The sequence below is a fragment of the Pristiophorus japonicus genome, chromosome 1 (assembly GCF_044704955.1).
Source record: "Pristiophorus japonicus isolate sPriJap1 chromosome 1, sPriJap1.hap1, whole genome shotgun sequence".
Classification (NCBI taxonomy): domain Eukaryota; kingdom Metazoa; phylum Chordata; class Chondrichthyes; family Pristiophoridae; genus Pristiophorus; species Pristiophorus japonicus.
The window spans coordinates 53,608,505-53,632,197 of NC_091977.1; the positions used below are offsets into that span (position 1 = coordinate 53,608,505).

The window sequence follows — 23,693 nt, forward strand, 5'->3', positions numbered from 1 at the left end:
AATAAGGAGACCAAAACTGTACACAATACTCTAGGTGTGGCCTTACCAATACCCTGTACAGTTGTAGCAGGACTTCTCTACTTTTATACTTCATCCCCTTTACAATAAAGGCCAACATTCCATTTTCCTTCCTGATTACTTGCTGTACCTGCATACTAACTTTTTGTGTTTCATGCACAAGGAACCCCCCCAGGTCCCTCTGTACTGCAGCATTTTGTAATTTTTCTCCATTTAAATAATTTGCTTTTTTATTTTTCCTGCCAAAGTGGATAACCTCACACTTTACCACATTATACTCCATCTGCCAAATATTTGCCCACTTACTTAGCCTGTCTATATCCCTTTGAAGATTTTTTGTGTCCTCCTCACAACTTGCTTTCCCACCCATCTTTGTATCATCAGCAAACTTGGCTACATTACACTTGGTCCCTTTATCCAAGTCATTAGTATAAACTATAAATGATTGAGGCTCCAGCACCGATCCCTGTGGCATCCCACTATTTACCATTTGCCAACTGGAAAATTACCCATTTTTCCCGACTCTCTGTTTTCTGTTAGTTAGCTAATCTACTATCTGTGCTTAATATATTCATCATCATAGGCAGTCCCTTGAAATCAAGGAAGACTTGCTTCCACTCTAAAAGTGAGTTCTCAGGTGACTGTACGGGAATTACAGTCTCTGTCACAGGTGGGACAGACAGTGGTTGAAGGAAATGGTGGGTGGGGAGTCTGGTTTGCTGCACGCTCCTTCCACTGTCTGCGTTTGGTTTCTGCATGCTCTCGGCGATGAGACTCGAGGTGCTCAGTGCCCTCCTGGATGCTCTTCCTCCACTTAGAGCGGTCTTAGGCCTGGGATTTCCAGGTGCCAATGGGGATGTTGCACTTTATCAAGGAGGCTTTGAGGGTGTCCTTGAAGCATTTCCTCTGCCCACCTGGGGCTCACTTGCCGTGTAGGAATTCCGAGTAGAGCGCTTGCTTTGGGAGTCTCGTCTCGGGCATGCGGATAATGTGGTCCACACAATGGAGCTGGTTGAGTGTGGTCAGTGCTTCGATGCTGGGGACGTTAATGTTGGTGCGTCTATCCTCCCAGTGGATTTGCAGGATCTTGCGGAGGCAGCACTTGTGGTACTTCTCCAGCGCATCGAGGTGTCTACTGTATATGGTCCACGTCTCTGACCCATATAGGAAGGCGGGTATCACTACTGCCCTGTAGACCATAAGCTTGGTGCCAGATTTGAGGTCCTGGTCTTCAAACACACACTTCCTCAGGCGACCGAAGGCTGTGCTGGCACACTGAAGGCGGTGCTGGACCTCGTCGTCTATGTCTGCCCTTGCTGATTATAGGCTCCCGAGGTATGGAAAATAGTCCACGTTGTCCAAGGCTGCGTCATGGATTTTGATGACCAGGGGACAGTGCTGTGAGGCGGGATCAGGTTGGTCGAGGACCTTTGCCTTCCGGATGTTTAGTGTAAGGCCTATGCTTTCGTATGCCTCGGTGAAGATGTTGACAATGGCTTGGAGTTCGGCCTCTGTGCGCAGATACAAGCGTCATCGGCATACTGTAGTTCGATGATAGAGGATGGGACAACCTTGGATCTAGCCTGGAGGCGACGAAGGTTGAACAGGTTCCCATTGGTTTTATAGTTTAGTTCCACTCAAGCGGGGAGCTTGTTGAGAGTGAGATGGAGCATTACAGCGAGGAAGATCGAGAAGAGCGTTGGCGCAATGACGCAGCCCTGCTTGACCCCGGTCCGGACGTGGATTGGGTCTGTGGTGGATCCGTTGGTCAGGATCAAGACTTGCATGTCGTCGTGGAGCAGGCGGAGGATGGTGACAAACTTTTGGGGGCAGCCGGAACGGAGGAGGATGCTCCATAGTTCCTCATGATTGACAGTGTCAACGGCCTTTGTGAGGTCAAAGAAAGCCATGTACGAGGGTTGGTGCTGTTCCCTGAATTTCTCTTGTAGTTGTCGTGCAGTGAAGATCATGTCCGTTGTACCCCTTAGTGAATGGAAATCGCACTGTGACTCTGGGAGGAGTTCTTCAGCCACAGGGAGAAAACAGTTGAGGATTCTAGCAATGACTTTCCCAGTGGCCGACAGCAGGGAGATTCCTCTGTAGTTGCCGCAGTCGGACTTGTCCCCCTTTTTGAATGCATGCTTAATATATTACCCCCAAATCCATGAGCTTTTATCTTGTACAGTAACCTTTTATGTGGCACCTTATTGAATGCCTTCTGGAAATCCAAATACACCACATCCACTGGTTCTGCCTTACCCATCCTGCTCGTTACATCCTCAAAGAACTCCAGCAAATTTGTCAAATATGATTTCCCTTTCATAAATCCATGCTGACTCTGCTTGACTGTATGCTTTTCCAAATGTCGTGCTACTGCTTCCTTAACAAAGGGCTCCAGCATTTTCCCAATGACAGATGTTAGGCTAACTGGTCTATAGTTTCCTGCTTTCTGTCTTGCCTCCTTTTTTAAATAGGGGCGTTACATTTGCAGTTTTCCAATCCGCTGGGACCTCTCCAGAATTCAGGGAATTTTGGTAGCTTACAACCAATGCATCCTCTATCTCTACAGCCACTTCTTTTAAGACCTTGGGATGCAAGCCATCAATTCCAGGGGACTTGTCCATCTTTAGTCCCATTATTTTATAGAGTACTTTTTCTTTAGTGATAATTGTTTTAAGTTCCTCCCTCCGTATAGCCCCTTGATTATCCATTATTGGGATGTTTTTAGTGTCTTCTACCGTGAAGATCGACACAAAATATTTGTTCAAAGTCTCTACCTTTTCTCTGTTTCCCATATTAATTCCCCAGTCTCATCTTCTCAGGGACCAACATTTACTTTAGCCACTCTCTTAGTCGTCCTTTTCTGTTTTTTAAAAGTTTCCCAATCCTCTGGCCTCCCACTAATCTTAGCCACATTGTATGCCGTTGTTTTCAATTTAATACCATCCTTTATTTCCTTAGTTAGCCACAAATGATTCTCCCTTCTCTTAAAGTCTTTCCTTCTCACTGGAATATATTTTTGTTGAAAGTTATGAAATATCTCCTTAAATGTCTGCCACTGCTTAGCACTTTAATCTATTTTCCCAGTCCACTTTAGCCAACTCTGCCTTCATATCTTTATAGTCTCCTTTATTTAAGCTTAGGTCACTGGTTTGAGATCCAACTTTCTCACCCTCCAATTAAATTTCAAATTCAACCATGCTATGATCACTCTTTCCTAGAGGATCCTTTACTAGGAGATCATTTATTAATCCTGTCTTCTTACACAGTATCGGATCTAAGATAGCCTGCTCCCTGGTTGGTTCTGCAACGTACTGTTCAAGGAAACCATCCCGGATACACTCTCTGAACTCTTCCTCAAGGCTATCTTGGCCAATTTGATCTGTCCAGTCAATATTAAGATTAAAATCACCCATGATTATTGCCGTTCCTTTTTTACAAGCCCACGATTATTGTCGGTCCTTCCTTTCCAGGTTCCTCATAATTTTATACACCTCAATCAGGTCTCCCCTCCGCCGCCTCTGTTCCAAACAAAACAGATCCAGCATCTCCAATCTTTCCTCATAGCTAAAACTCTCCAGTCCAGGCAACATTCTTGTAAATCTCCTCTGCACCCTTTCCAATGCAATCACATATTTCCTGTAATGTGGTGTCCATAACTGCACACAGTACTCCAGCTGCGGCCTAACCAGTGTTTTATACAGTTCAATCATAACTTCCTTGTACTTGTATTCAATGCCTCGACTAATAAAGGCAAGTATTCCATATGCCTTCTTAACCACCTTATTTACCTGGCCTGCTACCTTTAGGGATCTGTGGACCTGCACTCCAAGGTCCCTTTGTTCCTCTACACTTTTCAGTGTCGTACGATTTAATGTGTATTCCCTTGCCTTGTTAGACCTCCCCAAATGCAGTTACCCAGAATCACTGGATGAAAGGAAAGTATCATTCCCCAAATACAATGATACTAGATTATCCACAAAACAATAGCAATACTAACAATATTCCAACAATGGATAGTCTAGGGGTTAATGGGGGTGGGGGGGGGGTAAATAGTCTAGGGGCTATGGGGGGGTGGGGGGAATAAATTAGGGGCTATGGGGGGTGGGGGGGAATAGTCTAGGGACTATGGGGGGGGAGGAACTTAACACAATCACTAAGGAGGAGATACTCAGTAAGATAATGGGATTAAAGGCAGATAAATCCACTGCACCTGGTGACTTGCATCCTAGGATCTTAAGAGAAGTAGCGGCAGGGATTGTGGATGCATTGGTTGTAATTTACCAAAATTCTCTGGATTCTGGGGAGATCCCAGCAGATTGGAAAACTGCAAATGTAACGCCCCTATTTAAAAAAGGAGACAGACAAAAAGCAGGGAACTATAGACCAGTTAGTCTAACATCTGTGGTTGGGAAAATGTTGGATTCCATTATTAAAGAAGCAGTAGCAGGACATTTGGAAAAGTAAAATTCGGTCAGGCAGAGTCAGCATGGATTTATGAAGGAAAAGTCATGTTTGACAAATTTGCTGGAATTCTTTGAGGATGTAACGGACAGGGTGATAAAGGGAAACCAGTGGATGTGGTGTATTTGGACTTCTAGAAGGCATTTGACAAGGTGACAAGACACATAAAAGGTTACTGCACAAGATAAAAGTTCATGCGGTTGGGGGTAATATATTCGCATGGATAGAGGATTGGCTAACTAACAGAGAACAGAGAGTCGGTTCATTCTCTAGTTGCCAACAGTACCTAGTGGGGTGCCGCAGGGATCAGTGCTGGAACCACAACTATTTACAATCTATATTAACAACTTGGAAGAAGGGACTGTATGTAACGTAGCCAAGTTTGCAGATGATACAAAGATGGGAGGAAAGGCATTGTGTGAGGAGGACACAAAAATCTGCAAAAAGACATAGACAGGCTAAATGAGTGGGCAAAAATTTGGCAGATGGAGTATAATGTTGGAAAGTGTGAGGTCATGCACTTTGGCAGAAAACATCAAAGAGCTAGTTATTATTTAAATGGAGAAAGATTGCAAAGTGCCGCAGTACACTGGGACCTGGGGGTACTTGTGCATGAAACACGAAAGGATAGTATACAGGTACAGCAGGAAGGCCAATGGTATCTTGGCCTTTATTGCAAAGGGGATTGATTATAAAAGCAGGGAAGTCTTGCTACAGCTATATAAGATATTGGTGAGGCCACACCTGGAAAACTGCGTGCAGTTTGGGTTTCCATATTTGAGAGGATATACTTGCTTTGGAGGCAGTTCAGAGAAGGTTGACTAGGTTGATTCCGGAGATGAGGGGGGTTGACTTATGAGGAAAGGTTGAGTAGGTTGGGCCTCTACTCATTGGAATTCAGAAGAATAAGAGGTGATCTTATCGAAACGTATAAGATTATGAGGGGGCTTGACAAGGTGGATGCAGAGAGGCTGTTCCCACTGATAGGGGAGACTAGAACTAGAGGGTACGATCTTAGAATAGGGGGCCGCCCATTTAAAACAGAGATGAGGAGAAATTTCTTCTCCCAGAGGGTTGTGGATCTGTGGAATTCGCTGCCTCAGAGAGCTATGGAAGCTGGGACATTGAATAAATTTAAGACAGAAATAGACAGTTTCTTAAAAGATAAGGGAATAAGGGGTTATGGGGAGCGGGTGGGGAAGGGGAGCTGAGTCCATGATCAGATCAGCCATGATCTTATTGAATGGTGGAGTAGGCTCAAGGGGCCATATAGTCTACTCCTGCTCCTATTTCTTATGTTCTTATGACTTGTGGAGAGCTCCCTGTTCCTCTTCACATAACATCTTGGAATCTCTTGCACCTTCCCAAGCTAGCACAGGGGGCATAGATATGATGTCTCATTCAACAATTACAACATAAGAAAAATGCAGCACTCTCACTACTGCACTGTAGCGTCAGCCTAGAAACGGTGCTTAATTCCAAAGTGGGGCTTGAACCCAGAATCTTCTGACTCAAGTGCAAGTGCTACTAACTGAGCCAAGCTGGCACTTAAGAATTGAATACTTCTGGGTTTCTGGTATTGTATTTGTCAGCAAGCGCTCTAGCTGTAACACTATTAGTTAAAATACCATTATCTTTCTAATGTAAAATTATATCAAAATTCAAATGAATTTCCATACCAAGTGCAACATAATACTTTTGGAGACTTCAATGTGGGTTTGAAGGGTGATACAAGAGGAGGAATGTAATGACTTTGCATTTGCATAGGTTGTTCTTGCTGCCCTGATAACTTGAATAAGGCTACTGATGTTTGTTTGAACACAATATGAACAGCACTATATATTTTTAAAATTCTTGATGAATAGTCTGGCTATGGGCCCAAAATTGATGACCCTACCGCCGGCTGCCACCGAGTTTTCTCAGTGATATCCCCGGTTTTTTTTCGGCACTCTTCCCTCCGTGGGAAATTGGTGAGGACCTCACGCCGGTGGTTTGGAAGGACTGCTGGGGAGCGTCTGCTGGCGTGCGCCGGCATTCAATGCAGAAAAAAGTCCTCCCGCCCGAGATTCCTCCAAGCGGTCCTCCGCTACTGCAGGAGAAAAGACCGCCGCATGGAAGCAGGTCTTACCTGGATGGTAGTTATGAAGACCTGCAAGAAAAGGTAAGTGAGATTTTTTTTTCTTTACTTCTTTTGCAGCGATTTTGTTTGAAAGGGTCCTCTGAAAGTTTTGTGATGTTTTGTTTTGTTATTTTTTGAACATTCTTTTGTGGGTTTGCTCCCCTCCCTGGGCCCGACTCCATCCTCGGCGTGTAACACGCATTTTTGCCCCCGGGCGCTTTTTTCCTTTTTTGACCAAACCTCCGCCCAAAGTACTGTCAGGATCTTAGCGGTCTTTTCGACAGTAAATGGGCGGAACTTGCCTTTGATCAATTTCGAGCCCTTTGTACTTTGTAAAAATCTAGATTAGATAGTGATAGCCATGATGGTACTGTTAAGGATTACTTTTTTTATAAAAGTACTAGGGCAATATTCATTTTCTAACTCTCATTAGGTGTGTGTTAAGAGTAATGCCTTTTAACTGTATCTGCTTTTTCTCTAATTGACACCAAGATGACAACATTGCTTTAATTTTCAAAATGCATGTATTGTATGAAAGTTGCATGAATTGGAGTGACATTTTCTAACCTCAGTTTGTGAGTCTAGAATTTATATTTGGGACGACTTTAGGATAATTCAAGATAGATTAACAAAGATGTGCCAAATGTTTTCCTCTTCAATTATATTGTGAACACGCCACTTAAATTATATTCAATTGAGCCTCTGGCTTTACAAACCCAGCTCCTTCATCTTTTTGTGTCTTTAGAATAAAGCTTAATCTACAGCTTTGTCTTCACTAGTAATGACTATGAAGGACGTTTTAATTTTATTCTGTCTGTAGAATGGATAAGGAAATACAAATTAAATACTTACTAATCTTTTCTCTATTAAAATTTTTTGTAGAGTAGAATTCTGATTTTGTCTAGATGTTTGGCGTTTAAATTTGCTCATTTAATTTACATACTGAAAGATGTAGGCTAGTTTTTTTTTAAACTGTCAGTGAGATTGGAAAGTTATTTGGTTGTTGAGGAAAACCTATTGAGTCTTTTATTTTTCACTCTCCACAAAGAAAGAAATACTTGGATTTCTATTGCGTCTTTCACGACCAGTGGACATCTCAAATCGCTTTACAGCCAATGGAGTACTTTTAGAGTGTCGTCACTGTTGTGTAACGTAGGAAATAGAAACATAGAAAATAGGTGCAGGAGTAGGCCATTCGGCCCTTCGAGCCTGCACCGCCATTCAATGAGTTCATGGCTGAACATGCAACCTCAGTACCCCATTCCTGCTTTCTCACCATACCCCTTGATCCCCCTAGTAGTAAAGACTACATCTAACTCCTTTTTGAATATATTTAGTGAATTGGCCTCAACAACTTTCTGTGGTAGAGAATTCCACAGGTTCACCACTCTCTGGGTGAAGAAGTTTCTCCTCATCTCGGTCCTAAATGGCTTACCCCTTATCCTTAGACTGTGACCCCTGGTTCTGGACTTCCCCAACATTGGGAACATTCTTCCTGCATCTAACCTGTCTAAACACGTCGGAATTTTAAACGTTTCTATAAGATCCCCTCTCATTCTTCTAAACTCCAGTGAATACAAGCCCAGTTGATCCAGTCTTTCTTGATACGTCAGTCCCGCCATCCCGGGAATCAGTCTGGTGAACCTCCGCTGCACTCCCTCAATAGCAAGAATGTCCTTCCTCAGGTTAGGAAACCAAAACTGTACACAATACTCCAGGTGTGGCCTCACCAAGGCCCTGTACAACTGTAGCAACACCTCCCTGCCCCTGTACTCCAATCCCCTCGCTATTAAGGCCAACATGCTATTTGCTTTCTTAACCGCCTGCTGTACCTGCATGCCAACCTTCAATGACTGATGTACCATGACACCCAGGTCTTGTTGCACCTCCCCTTTTCCTAATCTGTCACCATTCAGATAATAGTCTGTCTCTCTGTTTTTACCACCAAAGTGGATAACCTCACATTTATCCACATTATACTTCATCTGCCATGCATTTGCCCACTCATCTAACCTATCCAAGTCACTCTGCAGCCTCATAGCATCCTCCTCACAGCTCACACTGCCACCCAACTTAGTGTCATCCGCAAATTTGGAGATACTACATTTAATCCCCTCGTCTAAATCATTAATGTACAGTGTAAACAGCTGGGGCCCCAGCACAGAACCTTGCGGTACCCCACTAGTCACTGCCTGCCATTCTGAAAAGTACCCATTTGCTCCTACTCTTTGCTTCTGAAAGAACACAATGCGGCACTGCACTGCAGAAGATGATTTCTATATGCTTATGCAATATGTTAATTAAATTGAGTATTTTAGGGTTTTTAGTGGGAGCATCCTTACTACAGAGGTATTCTCCATTTACAATCAAATCTGTAATGGACCTCCCTTTATGACTCTCCGCCTGCTGCAGCTACAAATAGGCTAACATCTTTATAAGCTGCTCCATTGTTGGAAACTGACCTCAGCCACAACCAATAGTTAAATTCTGTGGATAGTTATGAAGAACAGCCTACAAGTTGGACCACAGTGTCAACTTGGATGGGGGGAATCAAAAAGGAAATATGAAAGCCATTTTCTGTATATACTTGTGAGCAAATGAATGAACCTACATTTATATAGTGCCTTTCATAAATCCCAAATCATTTCACAGACAATTAATTACTTTCTGAAGTGTTGTCACTATTGGAATGTGAGAAAATGTGTGCACAGCAAGGTCCCACAAACAGTAATGAGGTAAATGACCAGTTAAGCTGTTTATTTTAGTGGCATTGGTTGAGGGTTGGCCAGGGCACCCGGACAACTCCTGTGCTCTTCTTAGAATAGTGCCAAGGGATCGTTTACGTCCACCTGAGAACACACAGGGACTTCAGTCTATCATCTCATCTGAAAGATGCCACCTCCCAACAGTGTAGCACTCCCTCATTGTTGCACTGAAGTGTCAGCCAAGATTATGTACTCAAGTCCTGGAGTGGGGCTTGAACCCACAACCATCTGACGGAGGCAAGAGTGCTACTATTGAACCACGGCTTTAGCCCTTCTAATTTTTCATTTCACCTTCTTACAACACTTTCTGTATTGCTCATGATTATCTTCAATATTAGTAACTCTAACTTTATCATATTCTTTTTACGTTTTAGTTTCATTGTAATCTATTTATCCATGGAACTCCATTTGACGCACCCCGTTTTTGCTTATTGGAATATATTTACTTTGCACACTACAACAACAAGTTGCATTCGTTTGTTTGTATATACTTGGTGGTTAACCAGATTTCTTACTTTCTGACTCTTTAGTGGAGTTAATGTGCTAAATTTTCAGTATATTTTAGTCTACAAACTGTAAAATATTAGCCACTTTTACTGATGCCATGAATTCATGTGCTCCAAGTATCATATTCTGTGCACATATTTAAAAGTCTATTTTGGCAGTGGTAATTCAAAATACCAAGATGTATGTGTTATGGCTGGGAAATTGTGATTTTACAGTATCTGCGAGTATTAGGACTGTAACAATTTCTTATGCCTTAATTCAGGTACACTGTGGAACAGTGAGCTGTTTCAACTACACCACTAGCACTATTACTACTTATGTACTGTATAAAGCATTCCTGAGGTTAAAATAAGTGTTTCTGGTGAAATACAAAAACTTATACGGCTGGAAACCAGTTCTCGAGCCTCTAAAGCAGCACTGGATGACAATGCAGTACATTTAAAGCTTCAAACATGAAGAAACGGAATCTAATCCTTTGTACTTTCCTGAAGCTTTGAAGCTCGAAGGCCTTTGTTCCAGCTCTAATGTTACACCATTTGGTTGGGCACTCTTTTTTTTTTTAATGGTTAGACTGCATTCATTATTTCAATTCATCTTGAAGGGATCGGAATGATATTGACTTAGCCAAAATTAATGTGCACAGATTTTGAAATAACTTTCTTATGCATGATAAAGACCATGACGGTGAACCTGCTGGTCTCCGCTCTCTTGTCTCTGAGCTCCTGTGGACCTCTGTCTTTCACAGGCTGAACCTCCTGCAGTGAGCTCACAGTTCGATCAATAACTCAATAACTTTTTTCATGCAGTAATTATCTGTGTGATATTACTTGGACACCGCATTTCTTTATTACCCCAAAGATGAAAGCTTTTTATGTCGACTGCAGATCCTTTTGTTTTACCTTTTTTTAAGTAAAAAAACACACTTTGTATCTGATTTATGAAATTTATGAATATAAATTAAAGAAAAATATTTGAATCAATTACTTGAATCAATTCATTACAATATATTTATTGAATTAATTTAACAATTGTAATTTTCATATTGTGAAGAAACAGTGGAACATCAAAGTATTGACTACATTTCTAAAAGTGTTGAAATAACAACAGTAATAAACTATCAGTGTCGTGACAATACATCTGAATACAATATCTCTCAATTCAGTTCAAAGCATAGAGTAGAATAGCTGGTATCCAGGGTGTTTTTAATAGCTTGATCCCTTTGTTGCTTCCAGCCTCATTTTTCCCTCCCTGTCCTTTTTAGATGGAGGTTCTGCAAGAATCACGGATGATGATTCCAGATTGTCAGCGTCGGTTGGCAACTGCCCACAGTGACCTTACACAACTATTGGTGAGTCTGCATTATTCTCAGTTTGGCAAGTTCTAAGTACATGGTGCCCCTTTCTATATCTAGTATATGTATTGGGTTGAGGATTGGATATATTGCCTCAACTTTAATCAATATATTAGTCACTGTAAATGCATAGAATCCACATTAGACATCTGAAATCATGAAAAGTTAAGCAAAGTATGTAGAGTGAAATGACTGGCTACAAAATTCAACTTTAAGAAGAAAGTTACTAAATTTGGTTATTTTTGTGCCTCTTAATTCAAAAATATGAACTTAACATGCCATAAAGAAAGCATGTTTTGTTTTTTGTATTTTTGTGAGTTTTTGTACATGTAGAGAGTAACAACTGGCATCAAAACAAATTCTAAAACAAACAAATGTGAGTCTTCGCTTTACTAGACTAGATATGAAATGCACAACATTCAAATGCAACTTAATTTGTGGTTGTGGGGCTTCATTTGCATTATCTCATTATCTTTAACATTTAATGAATTTGTCGCATATGTTCCAGAATAAAGTTGCAATAAGATGCGTTTCATTATTCAAACTGTTTGAGGAACATGCATTTTAAACAAAATATAACCAGTAGATTCTTCATGGCAAGCATGATGCAATGCAATTTATATTCATTTTGGAAAATTACAGTTAAAGTACTTTTTAAAATAAGTACTGATTCAGATATTTTGTGAAGTATAATTTTAATGGAGGTGTAAATGATACGGGAGTTTAGTCTATTAAAGTATGCTTCCTTGGATAAAATCTCTGAATCTATAATGAATACAGGATATGGGAAAAATGGATGATGTCAGCTATTTCTAAATATCCTGGTTGCCACCTACATATTTTAGAGAAATTGGACTAAAACCATTCCAGTACATTTACTCATTTCCATTTTTATATAAAATTAGCTGCAGTGTGTCTTTTAGCCTTATTGAAATGTCTTGAAAGTCGCGTTACGTTTGTTATGAATAACAGAATTTGGCAATTTTTGAAAATTAAATGTAATTTATTGATCTGTAAATGTTTTGTACATGACGTGAAATTTTTGGGTGGGAGGGAAGGAACGACCTCCTTTTGAAGACCTGGTCAACAATTGCAGTTCAGGTATAATAGTGTTTTTTTCACTTGGATGAAAATCAAATCCTAAAAATGGGTAAATCTGAGTTAAATGACATATTTCGACTTTAATCTTTTTCACTAAAAATCTAAACTGGCATTTTTATTTGTCTTTATATTAGCAGATTGGCTACAAGACATACAAACTGCATCCTCTTTTAGTATTTCTATATGCTCAACAAAAAGCCTAAATGACTTTCTCCTGCCTCACCAAAGGAGCTGAGACTAATTGTAGCACCTTACTGCCACCCTGGTTGATGCTGGCTACCTTGGCAATGGCCAGGATGCTACAGTAATGCAATGGGGTAGCTATGCCACCATCTTACATTGGTGTAAAGCAGTTTTTATGTGGCATTGATTCAAGGTGAACATTATAATTACATTGAAGTCATTTTGATTTGGGTTTTTTTTCTAGTGGTGTGAGACCTTCTGGAGGAGATAGCTTATATAGCTTCAGCTGTTCACCAATTACAATACAACTGGGATTGGTGCAAAACTCAATTTTTAAACATTTTGAGGTGTCGAACTATGTTTAGCATTCAAGTTGATAATTGTACTGAAAGATCAGACACTCCCTGATGACTCATTTCTAATTTCAATGTTTAAGTCCACCTTCTTTGCCTAATTAGCACTGTTAGCAGACAGTATCAGTCCAGTATAATTACAGTATGTGTTTTCTCACTGAAGAGGGTAGCTAACTGAAAGTCACTTTCAGCATCTCACCAGCATTAATGCACAGATTTTTATTCATATGTTCATAGCTAATATTTTTTTTACCCCATTTCTACTCAACGGAATCTTAATCTATGAAAATGTAGAAAATTTTGTTGAATTATTCAGATGTAATCATTCAAATTTTCACAAGATTTGCCGACTGGGTGTGTTAAAACAAATATACCCTGTAATAGTTTTCTTGGTGAAATCTAACAGTATTGAAATACAATGGGCCAGATTTTGCTGTAGCAGGGCATCTAACGCTATCTGCCATTAGTTAGACTTCTCCCTGCACCCTTCAGCTCAAGTTGCTGAAAGTGCAAGCTGGTAACGGCGCAGCGAGGGAAATGGGACATCTGGGACCTGAGTGAACAGGGCAACCAGCAGGGTATATCCTTAACCAATGAGATTCAAGGATTGGAAAATAAATAGCAGAAGTACTGAGCAGAAAGGTGAATTAAAGGGGGTGAATTCAATGACTTCATCAGGTACAAAAATAGAAATAGAGAGTGAAAGAAAGATTGGATTGAGAGAGAAAAAAAGACACACAGGAAAACTAAACAAAAATTACATTTAAAATGTGACATTTTTTAAATCTCCTAAAAGATTTCACAACTTGAAGGAACAAGGCACCACATTTATAATAGTTAATTTTTGGTGCCATAGCGGTTGGTTGTCAATATTTAACACTTATCATGTCATTAAAAAGGTAGTTGCGCTTGTAATAATTAGCCCTAAATATCTACCGTGCAAATCTAGCAACTTTATGGCATTCAATGCATGTCAACAGTGAGGTAGACAGCGAGATGCGGTTTCTGTGCAGCTAATGGCAGAGCGGTACAACAGGACTTTTTGGATATTGGCATTTAAACACACATTTAAACACACATTTAAACACACATCTGCCCCTCGCCTGAAGTTGTTGTACCATTTATGCATAAATAACACCAAGCGCCATTAGCCTCACCGGTACTTTGACAGCAAAATCGGGCCCATTAATTTATACCTATAATTAATTGACATTTTTCGCTCTTCTCCCCTCCCCCCTATAGCCATTATCTTAAAGTTGAATTTAGAAACTTAATCCCTAGTCTTTTGGCAACTCCAGACTTCTTTATTGAGTTTTTGGCTCATGTGCGGATACTGAAAGGAACCCTGGTATTGCAGTAATAAAGCTACTCCGATGGCAGGAACAGCTTTATTTCACTAATAACCCTATACTGCTTAAGAACACAGTTTAAATAGAATATTTTAAATTTTACCTGCTTTGACTTCTCCTTTCTCTCCTTTCTGACCTCTCCACTTATCTCCTCCCCTTCTCCTGAAGTGGCCATTATTCGTGTTTAAACCTTACAGCAGGTGTCGCTAGGTAGCGATTAGGAGTAGGAAGGAGCCTTGGTTGATTGACACAACCTTAACCCAAGAGCGCCATGGCCAATTGAAGCATTCCTGATTGAGATCGGCTAACTCAACACAGACAAGAAAAGTCCATGGTTTCATTCCTGGTCTGTGTGGGCCGGTTACGGGCTGGGTAGATTTGTTGAGCTGCCATTAGGAAAGAATTTTTATTTTATTTCTAACTAATTCCTATTCTAACTTTTTAATATTTTTCTCTATATATAAATATTTTATTTACCTGTTTCCTGTGCCTACAGGGTCACCCTGTACATTTCAGAGATGGGAGCTACATTCTAAAACTTGCCTGTAGTTGAAGTCACTTTTTAAATTCTTAATTTAATTCAAAGCTCTTGCAGAACCCTTAGTGAGTATAATGATCAGCATTGCAATTGTTTTCCACTCTTTGTATATCTAATTACACCAAATAAATGTCAACCATTTCTTTGTTCAGCGAAAGCCATTTCAGGTACAATCTATGCTCTCCACTTCATCCATGTTATGATGGCTAGTCTAAGGCTACTAAAAGAATAGGTATTTTTATAATGTAGAACCCCAAAGCAGCAACTCAGAGTATGATGTTGGATTTCAATGCGAGTTGCCAAAGGAGCTCGTGTTGTACATCATTGTACAGTACTATATTATAGGTGTGAATATTTTATTGTATTTATATTAATCAGTTAGCTGGAGTGCTATAGGTTTAATACATTATACTAATGCATATATATATATATAATATGTGTGTGTGTGTGTGTGTGTGTGTGAAAATGAAAACATTCTATTTTTTTTATATCCTTCCTGTTCTAGGAAAGCGAGAAAGAATTGGAAGAGACTGAGGAATACAAGGAAGCCCAGGCCACAATAGAATCAATCAAACTAGAAGCATAGAACATTTTTCTTAATTATAATGTTTTGTTTTGTTATAAATATTTGCACTGTGTCCATTCCATTTTCCCCCAATTTCAGTTTTAGGCAGTATGACCCTGTTATTATTATGCTTGGGCTCTAGGTTTGAATCCTGTGTAATCTGAGTCCTCTGACATTGGACAACAGACTTTTGTGCCACATCATGGTGAAGTAATGAAACATTAAATAAATGTACATGCTGACAATGAATTGTCTTATTTGTGTCTACATCTTTTCTTTTCTTCATTGGATGTGGGCATTGCTGGCAAGGCCAGCATTTATTGCCTATCCTTAATTTCCCTTAACTGAGTGACTTGCTAAGCCATTTCCGAGTCAACCACATTGCTGTGGGTCTGGAGTCACATGTAGGCCAGTCCGGGTAAGGATGGCGGATTTCCTTCCCTAAAGAATATTAATGAACCAGATGGGTTTTTACGACAATCCGATAGTTTCATGGTCACCCTTACTGATATTAGCTTTTTGATTCTAGATTTATTTAATTAACTGAATTTAAATTCAGTGGTGGGAATTGAACTCGCATTTGCCGCATTATTAGTCCATGCCTCTGAATCACTAGTCCAGTAACATAACCACTATGCTACTGTTCCCCATCTGACATTAAAATGCCTATTGCTAAGAGATTCCTTCCATTTTAACTTGATGGATAAAGTGAATATATTTTGTGGTCTGGCAACTGATTGTTTATTTCAGCAGCTACTACATCATTGACCAAGCATGCTGACAATATTTCTCTACGAAACAACTTGGTTAAGAAAATAAGTTAGAAGTAGGCCACTTGGCCCCTCGAGCCATTCAATAAGATCATGGCTGATCGGATCTTATCTTGGCCCCAACTCCACTTCCTGCCTGTTTCCCATATCCCTTGACTATCCTGTAGTTCAAAAATCTGTCTAGCTCTGCCTTGAATATATTCACGCCCAGCCTCCACAGTTCTCTGGGGTAGAGAATCCTAAAGATTCACGACCCACTGAGAGAAGAAATTCCTCCTCATCTCAGTCTGTTTTCAGGTGATTTGATAACTGTTGTACTACCAAAACCACTTGGTATCAAAATGAAAGTACCATGTAACTCAGTAGTCTGGTCTCAATCTGAACCTGAATATACTGCAGCCAGGATGTGCAAGACCACCTCTAGTAAGTAATCTTGAATAGCTTGGGCTGTGCACCACTAGGTGCATATCTCCAGTCTGGTGCAAAGCCACATATTCAAAATGCCTCGGTATTCCAGTGACCTGCTTGGGAACTCTGTATGGATTTTTTTAATCAGCCTTCTCAGAAGATTAAAAATTAGCCTCTTGAGAGTGGCACATTGTGCATTTGCCCAAGTAGGCATGTACACCATCTCCTTCTCATTAAGCTTAATGTAACCTGTTAAAAGGATAGCTGATGGTGTAATTTGGGTATGTTGGCTTTACGCTGCACTGTACAGATACTGGTATTTGTAATATAATGGCAGCCAGCACCTGTAGCACTCCAGTTGGATGTGCCGTAGTAACAATAGTATTTTAACATTGCATTAGTTTAGAAAAGTCCAGATTCATTCTGTGACTCACTGACAAACATGCAGTCGGCAAGATTATGTGCCCTGTGGATATAATAATCTCTTGATGAATGTTCTAAATATTGGATTGTCACATTAGGAAGGAGGCAGGTCACACGACTTAATGAAGTATTAAACTTCCCATCACACTTAAATATTTGTTTTAATTATATTCCATGATTAATTATAATACTAAACAAGTTGTAGATTGAATGGGGAGGGCAATTTAAATAAACCTCCAATTGCGCTAGTAAAATCGACTACAACGCCTATTCCTGGAAATAATCCTATTTCACAGCATAGCATATTCTCTAGTTACACAATAGCTGTTTTATATTTAGCAATCCTATAAGACTACAGTGTGACATGAAATTTATCTCACTGTATGATGGAACGATCAGCTACTTTTCTGTTTCTACCTCTTCCTTGGCTCATGCTGCATATTGCTGTATTCAGATTATTTGCAAACCCGTTTGTGTATGCTTTACATAGTTAAAGCAGCAAGACCATTGCTCATTTGGCGATCTTTGACAAGTTTCTTGGCTCATTGCTGAAAGCAGTGTTTGGGCCCTGCTTATTTAATATTTGAGGCAAGATGCCCATTGATTTCTGGAGCCAGTCAATGATATCTCCTGTAACACAATGGAATTTTTTTTTTAATAAAGTCCTGTTTTTGTCAGCACTGTTGGAAATAATTGTATTTATTGCACTCCTAATTTGCTTGTTTTTTTTTAAACTGGTGTAAGAAGTGTCTTGGTGAGGGTCTCCTAACTACATCAGAACAGTGAAGGAAAGCAGTGTCCCAAGGTATAAAACGCAATTTTAAGTTACAAATGTTATTAAACTCAAAGCACAAAACATAAAAGACCACTTTGTGTAAATGGAACATTAAAAATACCAATGTACTTTAATTGCTTCTAATAGTTGTGTTTTCCTGGACGTGGATTTGTTTCCATGACAGTAATTCTTGGATAGTGCAACTGTCGCTTTCACCTGAATGCGGACCTATGTCTTGAGCGGGTTTTTTCGGGCTGTTAAAGGCGCTGCCACAGTGTGAAGGTGTATTTGCACCGCAAGTTTAACGCCTGTGCGAAGTGATTTCAGCTTCATATCGACACAAACTGTCTGTGCAACTCTGGAGTTAACCCACCTGCCTCCTTGGGACGCTGAAGGAGATACCCTGGATTCAACAGTTTGGTACTGCATGGAATACAAATCCAGTGCGGTATCAACCCAGGTTTGCAAAATGCTCCGTTGGACTTCCCTGTGCACTTTGTAAACGTAGCTGACCTTAATTTAAATATTTAGAGAGCGCAGATTCTTCCTCAACATCTCCAAATATTACATTTTTTTTAAACTGCTGGACGAGAGTGAATGTGTCCGGACAGAAACGGGATAAAATTCTAGCCAAGCCGAGTAAACCGAATTCTTCCGAGCTGGAGCCCGAGCAGTACATTTGTAGTGGAAATGCGCCACTACCGAGGGCACTTAAACAGACAGGTGTGAGATTCCCTCCAGGAGGCGCTCTAGCACAGTTTCATAGACTGCATTATAACTCCGGTCTTACTGTCGATGTATGACCTAACTCACCCGCTCATTTTGAAGCTGTACTGGCTAACATCATTTGACTAAAATTAGAATTTATTTTTCGAAACTGGTAATGCTATGGATTGGTGGGCCAGATTTTGTTCATCAGATTTCTGTATGCGTGTCAATCTTTGCAGGGTTAAGTGTTAAACGGCCGACAATCATGAGTTTTCCTTTAATAAAATAAATTGTTCTGCCTTCATAACTAGCGTGTGAAATAAACTTTTTAAAATCATTAACGCCCATACATCGCCTTTGTACATGCATATTTTACCCTGATTTCGGTTTCCTTGTTAATCACACACGATTACCCCAAATGTTGCGAGAATAGAGGCGGTCATTTGCATTTCTTGGTTTGGAACACATTTAATGACGGGAGTATATTTGGGGTAGGACAAGCTATGTTGGAAGTACAGTAATGCATTTAGTGGACAGAATTCATTATGACATTGATGAAAATTACTACTACACTTATACAATGAGCAATTCCAGTAAAATAAGTTGTTACAATACATTGTGGGAACAATGGTTAGTAATCCATGGTCTGTCGGCGTACGGCTCTTGAAGAGCTCATCCAAAACTCTGCTGCCCGAATCCTAACTAGCAGCACGCCCTGTTCACCTATCACCTCAGTATTCCCTGACCTACATTGGCTCCCGGTCCTGCATCGCCTTGATTTTAACATGTGCACCCTTGTGTTGCAATCTCTCCATGGTCTCATTCCTCTGCCAATTCCGAGCTTCCTAAATCTCTCTACCTCTCTACCCTTTAAGTCCCGCCTTAAAACCTACTCGTTGACCAAGCTTTTGGTCACTGGTCCGACTATCTCCTTATGTGTCTCCGTGTCAAATTTTGTTTCCTAATGCACCCGTGAAGCGCCTTTGGGACAGTTCACCGTGTTACCAAGGCGCTATATAAATGCAAGTTGTTAAGGTGGTCCGTACCTGTGTCTCTGGATGGGATGGAAAGGTGTTTGGATTAAATGGGATGCTTGGAAACAAGAGTTTGGCATGACCCGCCTTTGGTGACCTGCGAATTCTGACCAAGGAGAAATGTACAATAATAGCACAGCAAAATTATAAGGCGCATTCGATCCCCCCTTCCAAAGCGCGGACACAAATAAAACTAAACCAAATTCTTGGGCCAGAGCCAGGAAGTAGGTCACTTGGACAAATGCAAGCAAATTAGGTCAGTCCTAGCAAATCAATAGCAGAGCAAACCTTGAAGGTAGAGTGGTCAGACCAGCAAAATTCAATTTAGGAGTACCAGAGATTGTAGAGGTTGGTTGTATCAAGAGTTTACTAAGACCCGTATACACAACCTGGCAGTGGTAGTAAGTTCATCCCAGAGGTGCCTGCCAGTGAATTTCCGAGTTTGGGAAATTTGACTAGTTTTTGGATGAACCCCCTTTAAAATATTGTGTAACATCACTTCCAGTGCAACGTTTCTGAAATTGGAATATCTATTGTTTTTCGTTTGCCCACGCTAAACGTTGGATTTTTTTTTTAAACCGATTTTAAAAACTCCTGTTCTGCCTTATCCACAAACCCAGCCTCATTACCAGCGTTTAATGAGACCCCCGTACTCCGTGACATGCAGCCGCTCCATCTCATTAACGAAATCGCTCTTCAATGCTGATTATTTTATTTGGAGCCATAATTATATTTCTTTTGGCTGAATCACGATTTAATAGAGCACACGTTCGGGGGCAGAGCGCCCCTTAATTGAAGGCTGCTTTGCGGCTGCGAAGGTTTAGCGACGGTTGGATGCGGGGCGGGGCGGAGATTTACAGTGTCTGATCCGGCAAAGTGACTCCCTTATAGCCCCGCTCCATTCTCCTGGCCTCGGCAAAGAGAAAAAAAAACATCCACACAAACAACTTATTACTTCTAATTCATGAACTGTCTGCGCTCTCACAAAATCACCTACACGAAACAAGAATCTAATTTGTTAACCTGGCATTTCTGTAGATGGAAGATCGATTTTCTCTTTAGAATTCTCTAATTGAGTGAATATAGACGCCCGAATTAGCTCAGTTGGAAAAAAGTCAACAAAAATCATCCTTGTAAAATAAGCCATATTACCTCTGGAATAGCCAAATAATAAACGAACGCGGATCGAAAGGTCCCTGATTGAATGACAGTCATATTCTGGAACTAACTGGGTTTTAAAAAGCAGAGCTGGGCACGGTGTTAGAATACTAACTAACCGAGCTCAGAATTGCTGGAATTACATTTGTTTTCTTGTGATATTATTAAAAGTCTATCCTCATCTCCAGAGTGCGTGAAAATATCTACTTTCCACTCAGATACACCGCATTAACTTGTTCGAGGCGAATTTGTTTGTTTGTCTATTTTTATTTATTTGGGGAAAAGATTGATGTGTTGTTATTATCAGTATCTTGTTAACAAACAACTGGAGGGAGAAAGGACGCTGCCGGCGTTTTTTTAAGTTTTTGCCTAATTAAAGTCTTTTTATTTAAAAAAAGGATTAACATTTCTGATCGTTTTATATTTGCTTCTCCGCGGTTGTTTACTTTCCTGGTTTTGCATAAAATAAATAAAAGCCCCCAATCACTGGCTTGTTTTATATAACTGAATGACACAGAAAAGCATTGCTCTAATTTGCCGGCGAATTAAAATTGATTCTTCTCATCAGGCAAGAAAATAAGAAAATGTGCGATCGTTAATTATTGCAGTGGACTCTTCATTTCAAACGCCAGGGGTCGGAATAAGCATTTTTTTTAAATCAAACATGGAATCAAACCAGGCGAATAGGCAAAGAAGATGAAGAAATAGCTAAATATCTGGCTGAACGCATGGCCGATTTCTGGAACTCTTACAACAGTTTATAATCCGTTTATTAGTGTGAATTATTTGCAGGCTATTTATCAGTAAGACATAGCTAATACATGTATTCAGTCAGGAAATATATATACAACACGGATATACCAGAGTTAACATATTTATACTGAAGTTTTATTTATAAGACTTTTTTTTCAATTATATTTCGCCAATAACATTTTAAAATGTATTGTTTCCGAGGTGCGTGCCCAATCTTTGGGAGGGTTGTTGCTTATTTATCTTTTACTAGAAGGTATCTTTACAATTAATTATGTCTTGTATCGCTTTGCAGACTTCACACCATTCGAAATTTAGTTGGCCGGAATTTATGAAACATTGGACTTTTAGCTTTTATGAGTACATATAAAAATAACCCAGAATAGCGGGAGTAATTTACAATATAAACCAATCGGTCCATTTAACCCGTTTTAACAAATCCAATTTCTCGTCACCAGATAGGGGCACAAGTAAGTGGAAATATTACAACAACAAGAAAAATAATATTCCCAAATATCTAGTTTCCGTACCTTTAATTTAAAAAACCCGCGAGAGTTAAAGTTCTGCGCTGTCCTTCTGTCTCTAGTTCAGTTCCTAACCGCGTTGTGTTTGTATAAAATTGATTCTTTGTGTTCCATAAGAAACAAACTCAATAAATAAATTATATTACGAGCAACCAATATGTTTTCAGGCTGCAGCCTTTGGTGTGAGTAACAATCTGAGACCTATTTACAATTTGCTGAGCCCTTCCATAAACAATCCCCTTTTGTCCGGGTCTTTTGAATTCGATTCTGAAAATATTTGTACTTTTCAACGGCCGTCTGGGTAAAATGTTGCTGCAGGAGAGTTTACAGGACCAAAACAATGCTGACAATTCTTTGAGAATGATCATGTAACAAGCTACACTGAACAAGTCTTCGCAACGTGCACCCATTCGGTAAGCGGTAAGCTACTTGTTTTGTTTCCTTCCTCCCTGCCTCAGCTTCTGCTAGAAACTTACTTACTCAAGAGTATATTTTCAACTGACAATCGCTGCCATGTGCATATTTTAACTGCCGCCACTACAAGCTGCGCGCAACTATGGTATCTACTTTCCACTCAAAGCTTTTGAAATTCATTTCTGCTCGCGATCTGTCGCGCTGCCATCAGTTCAGATGAAATAAAATCCAGCAGAAAATAGAACAAAAAAACAATTAATGAGCACCGAATCTATTTATTTAGATGGGACTTGTTCCAATTTTAAAATGACATGTCCTTTCATGAAAAGGAAACTCTATACATGAAGTCAAACTTAAATGACAGAAGCACTAGTTTGCATTTAAACTCCACCACCTCATTGTTAATTATCCCTTGTTCTTTTTTATTGTCTCTACACTTTGCTCTCCCAATTCGATGCATCTTTATCAAAGTTTTTCTTCCTCCTTCGCTTTAGAAGATGTAGGAAGTATACCAACCTGTACAAATATCGGTGTGTTTGTTCCGACACGAGACCCCGCAGCGGTATAAGAAGTGATAAATGCAGTTGGTTATCAATCACTCGGCTGCCACTACCAGCCCGCAGTAAACAGCGAATAATAAAACCAATGATCTCTCTATAACACAAAATATACTTAACTGTAGCGTTAAGTCGATACATTTTAATACCCATATACCATCTCAATTTGAACTGGATAGGTGAACAGAAGAGTAAACACACAGCGATAATAATCACAAGGCTATTATAGAACTAAAGTAAAACCCACATTTCTTACATGCTATTCCATTAACGACGTTATTTTTTTAACAACCCGCGTTTAAAAATACAACGAAAAGAATACATTCAGCCAGGATCTGCCCAACACCTGAGTCCTTCTCTTCAATGAGGATGCAGCTGTCGGCTTTGCAGAATTGAACTCCATGATTTTTTGTTTTTGTGGCTTCTGGTAGTGCTACTGTTTTTTGTTCTAACAGTAGATTGCTCTTCTTTTCCCAGCTTCCAGTTCACGTTCGTTTTCTTCTATTATTGGCGCATATATATTGATATATATATATAGATAGAAAGATGCATATGCATGCACAAGGGGAGTTCTGAGTCCATCCCGAATGGGCTGAAATGAGCAGGTATCACACTCAAGTCTGGAGCCTCGGGATAGAAGTCTGGCCGAGATCAGGATTACAACGCTCTTCTCTGGATCCTATCGGCACTCACATTCATTCTGAAGACTGACGTGTCTAAAAGCAGAATTGAATAAATCTGGTCAAGGTGCAAAGAAAAGAACAAAAATGCACAATCTGCGTCTCGCCGCCTCCTTTGTTTGCTCCTCAATATAAAGAGCTTTTTAAAAGCTCACACATGCATCTGCTTTAAGGCTTTT

The 23,693-nt window shown here is 40.1% G+C and overlaps 1 protein-coding gene across 1 annotated transcript in view; it reads left to right on the forward strand.

The window, feature by feature from the left end:
• Positions 1 to 15,562, forward strand: part of tbca (tubulin cofactor a) — an 84,120-nt gene extending 68,558 nt beyond the window's left edge. The window contains exons 3-4 of the mRNA XM_070879818.1: positions 11,135 to 11,221; positions 15,254 to 15,562. Coding sequence (XP_070735919.1) covers positions 11,135 to 11,221; positions 15,254 to 15,334 — 168 coding nt within the window. The 3' untranslated portion in view covers positions 15,335 to 15,562. The remainder of the gene's footprint in view (positions 1 to 11,134; positions 11,222 to 15,253) is intronic.
• Positions 15,563 to 23,693: the final 8,131 nt, after the last annotated feature.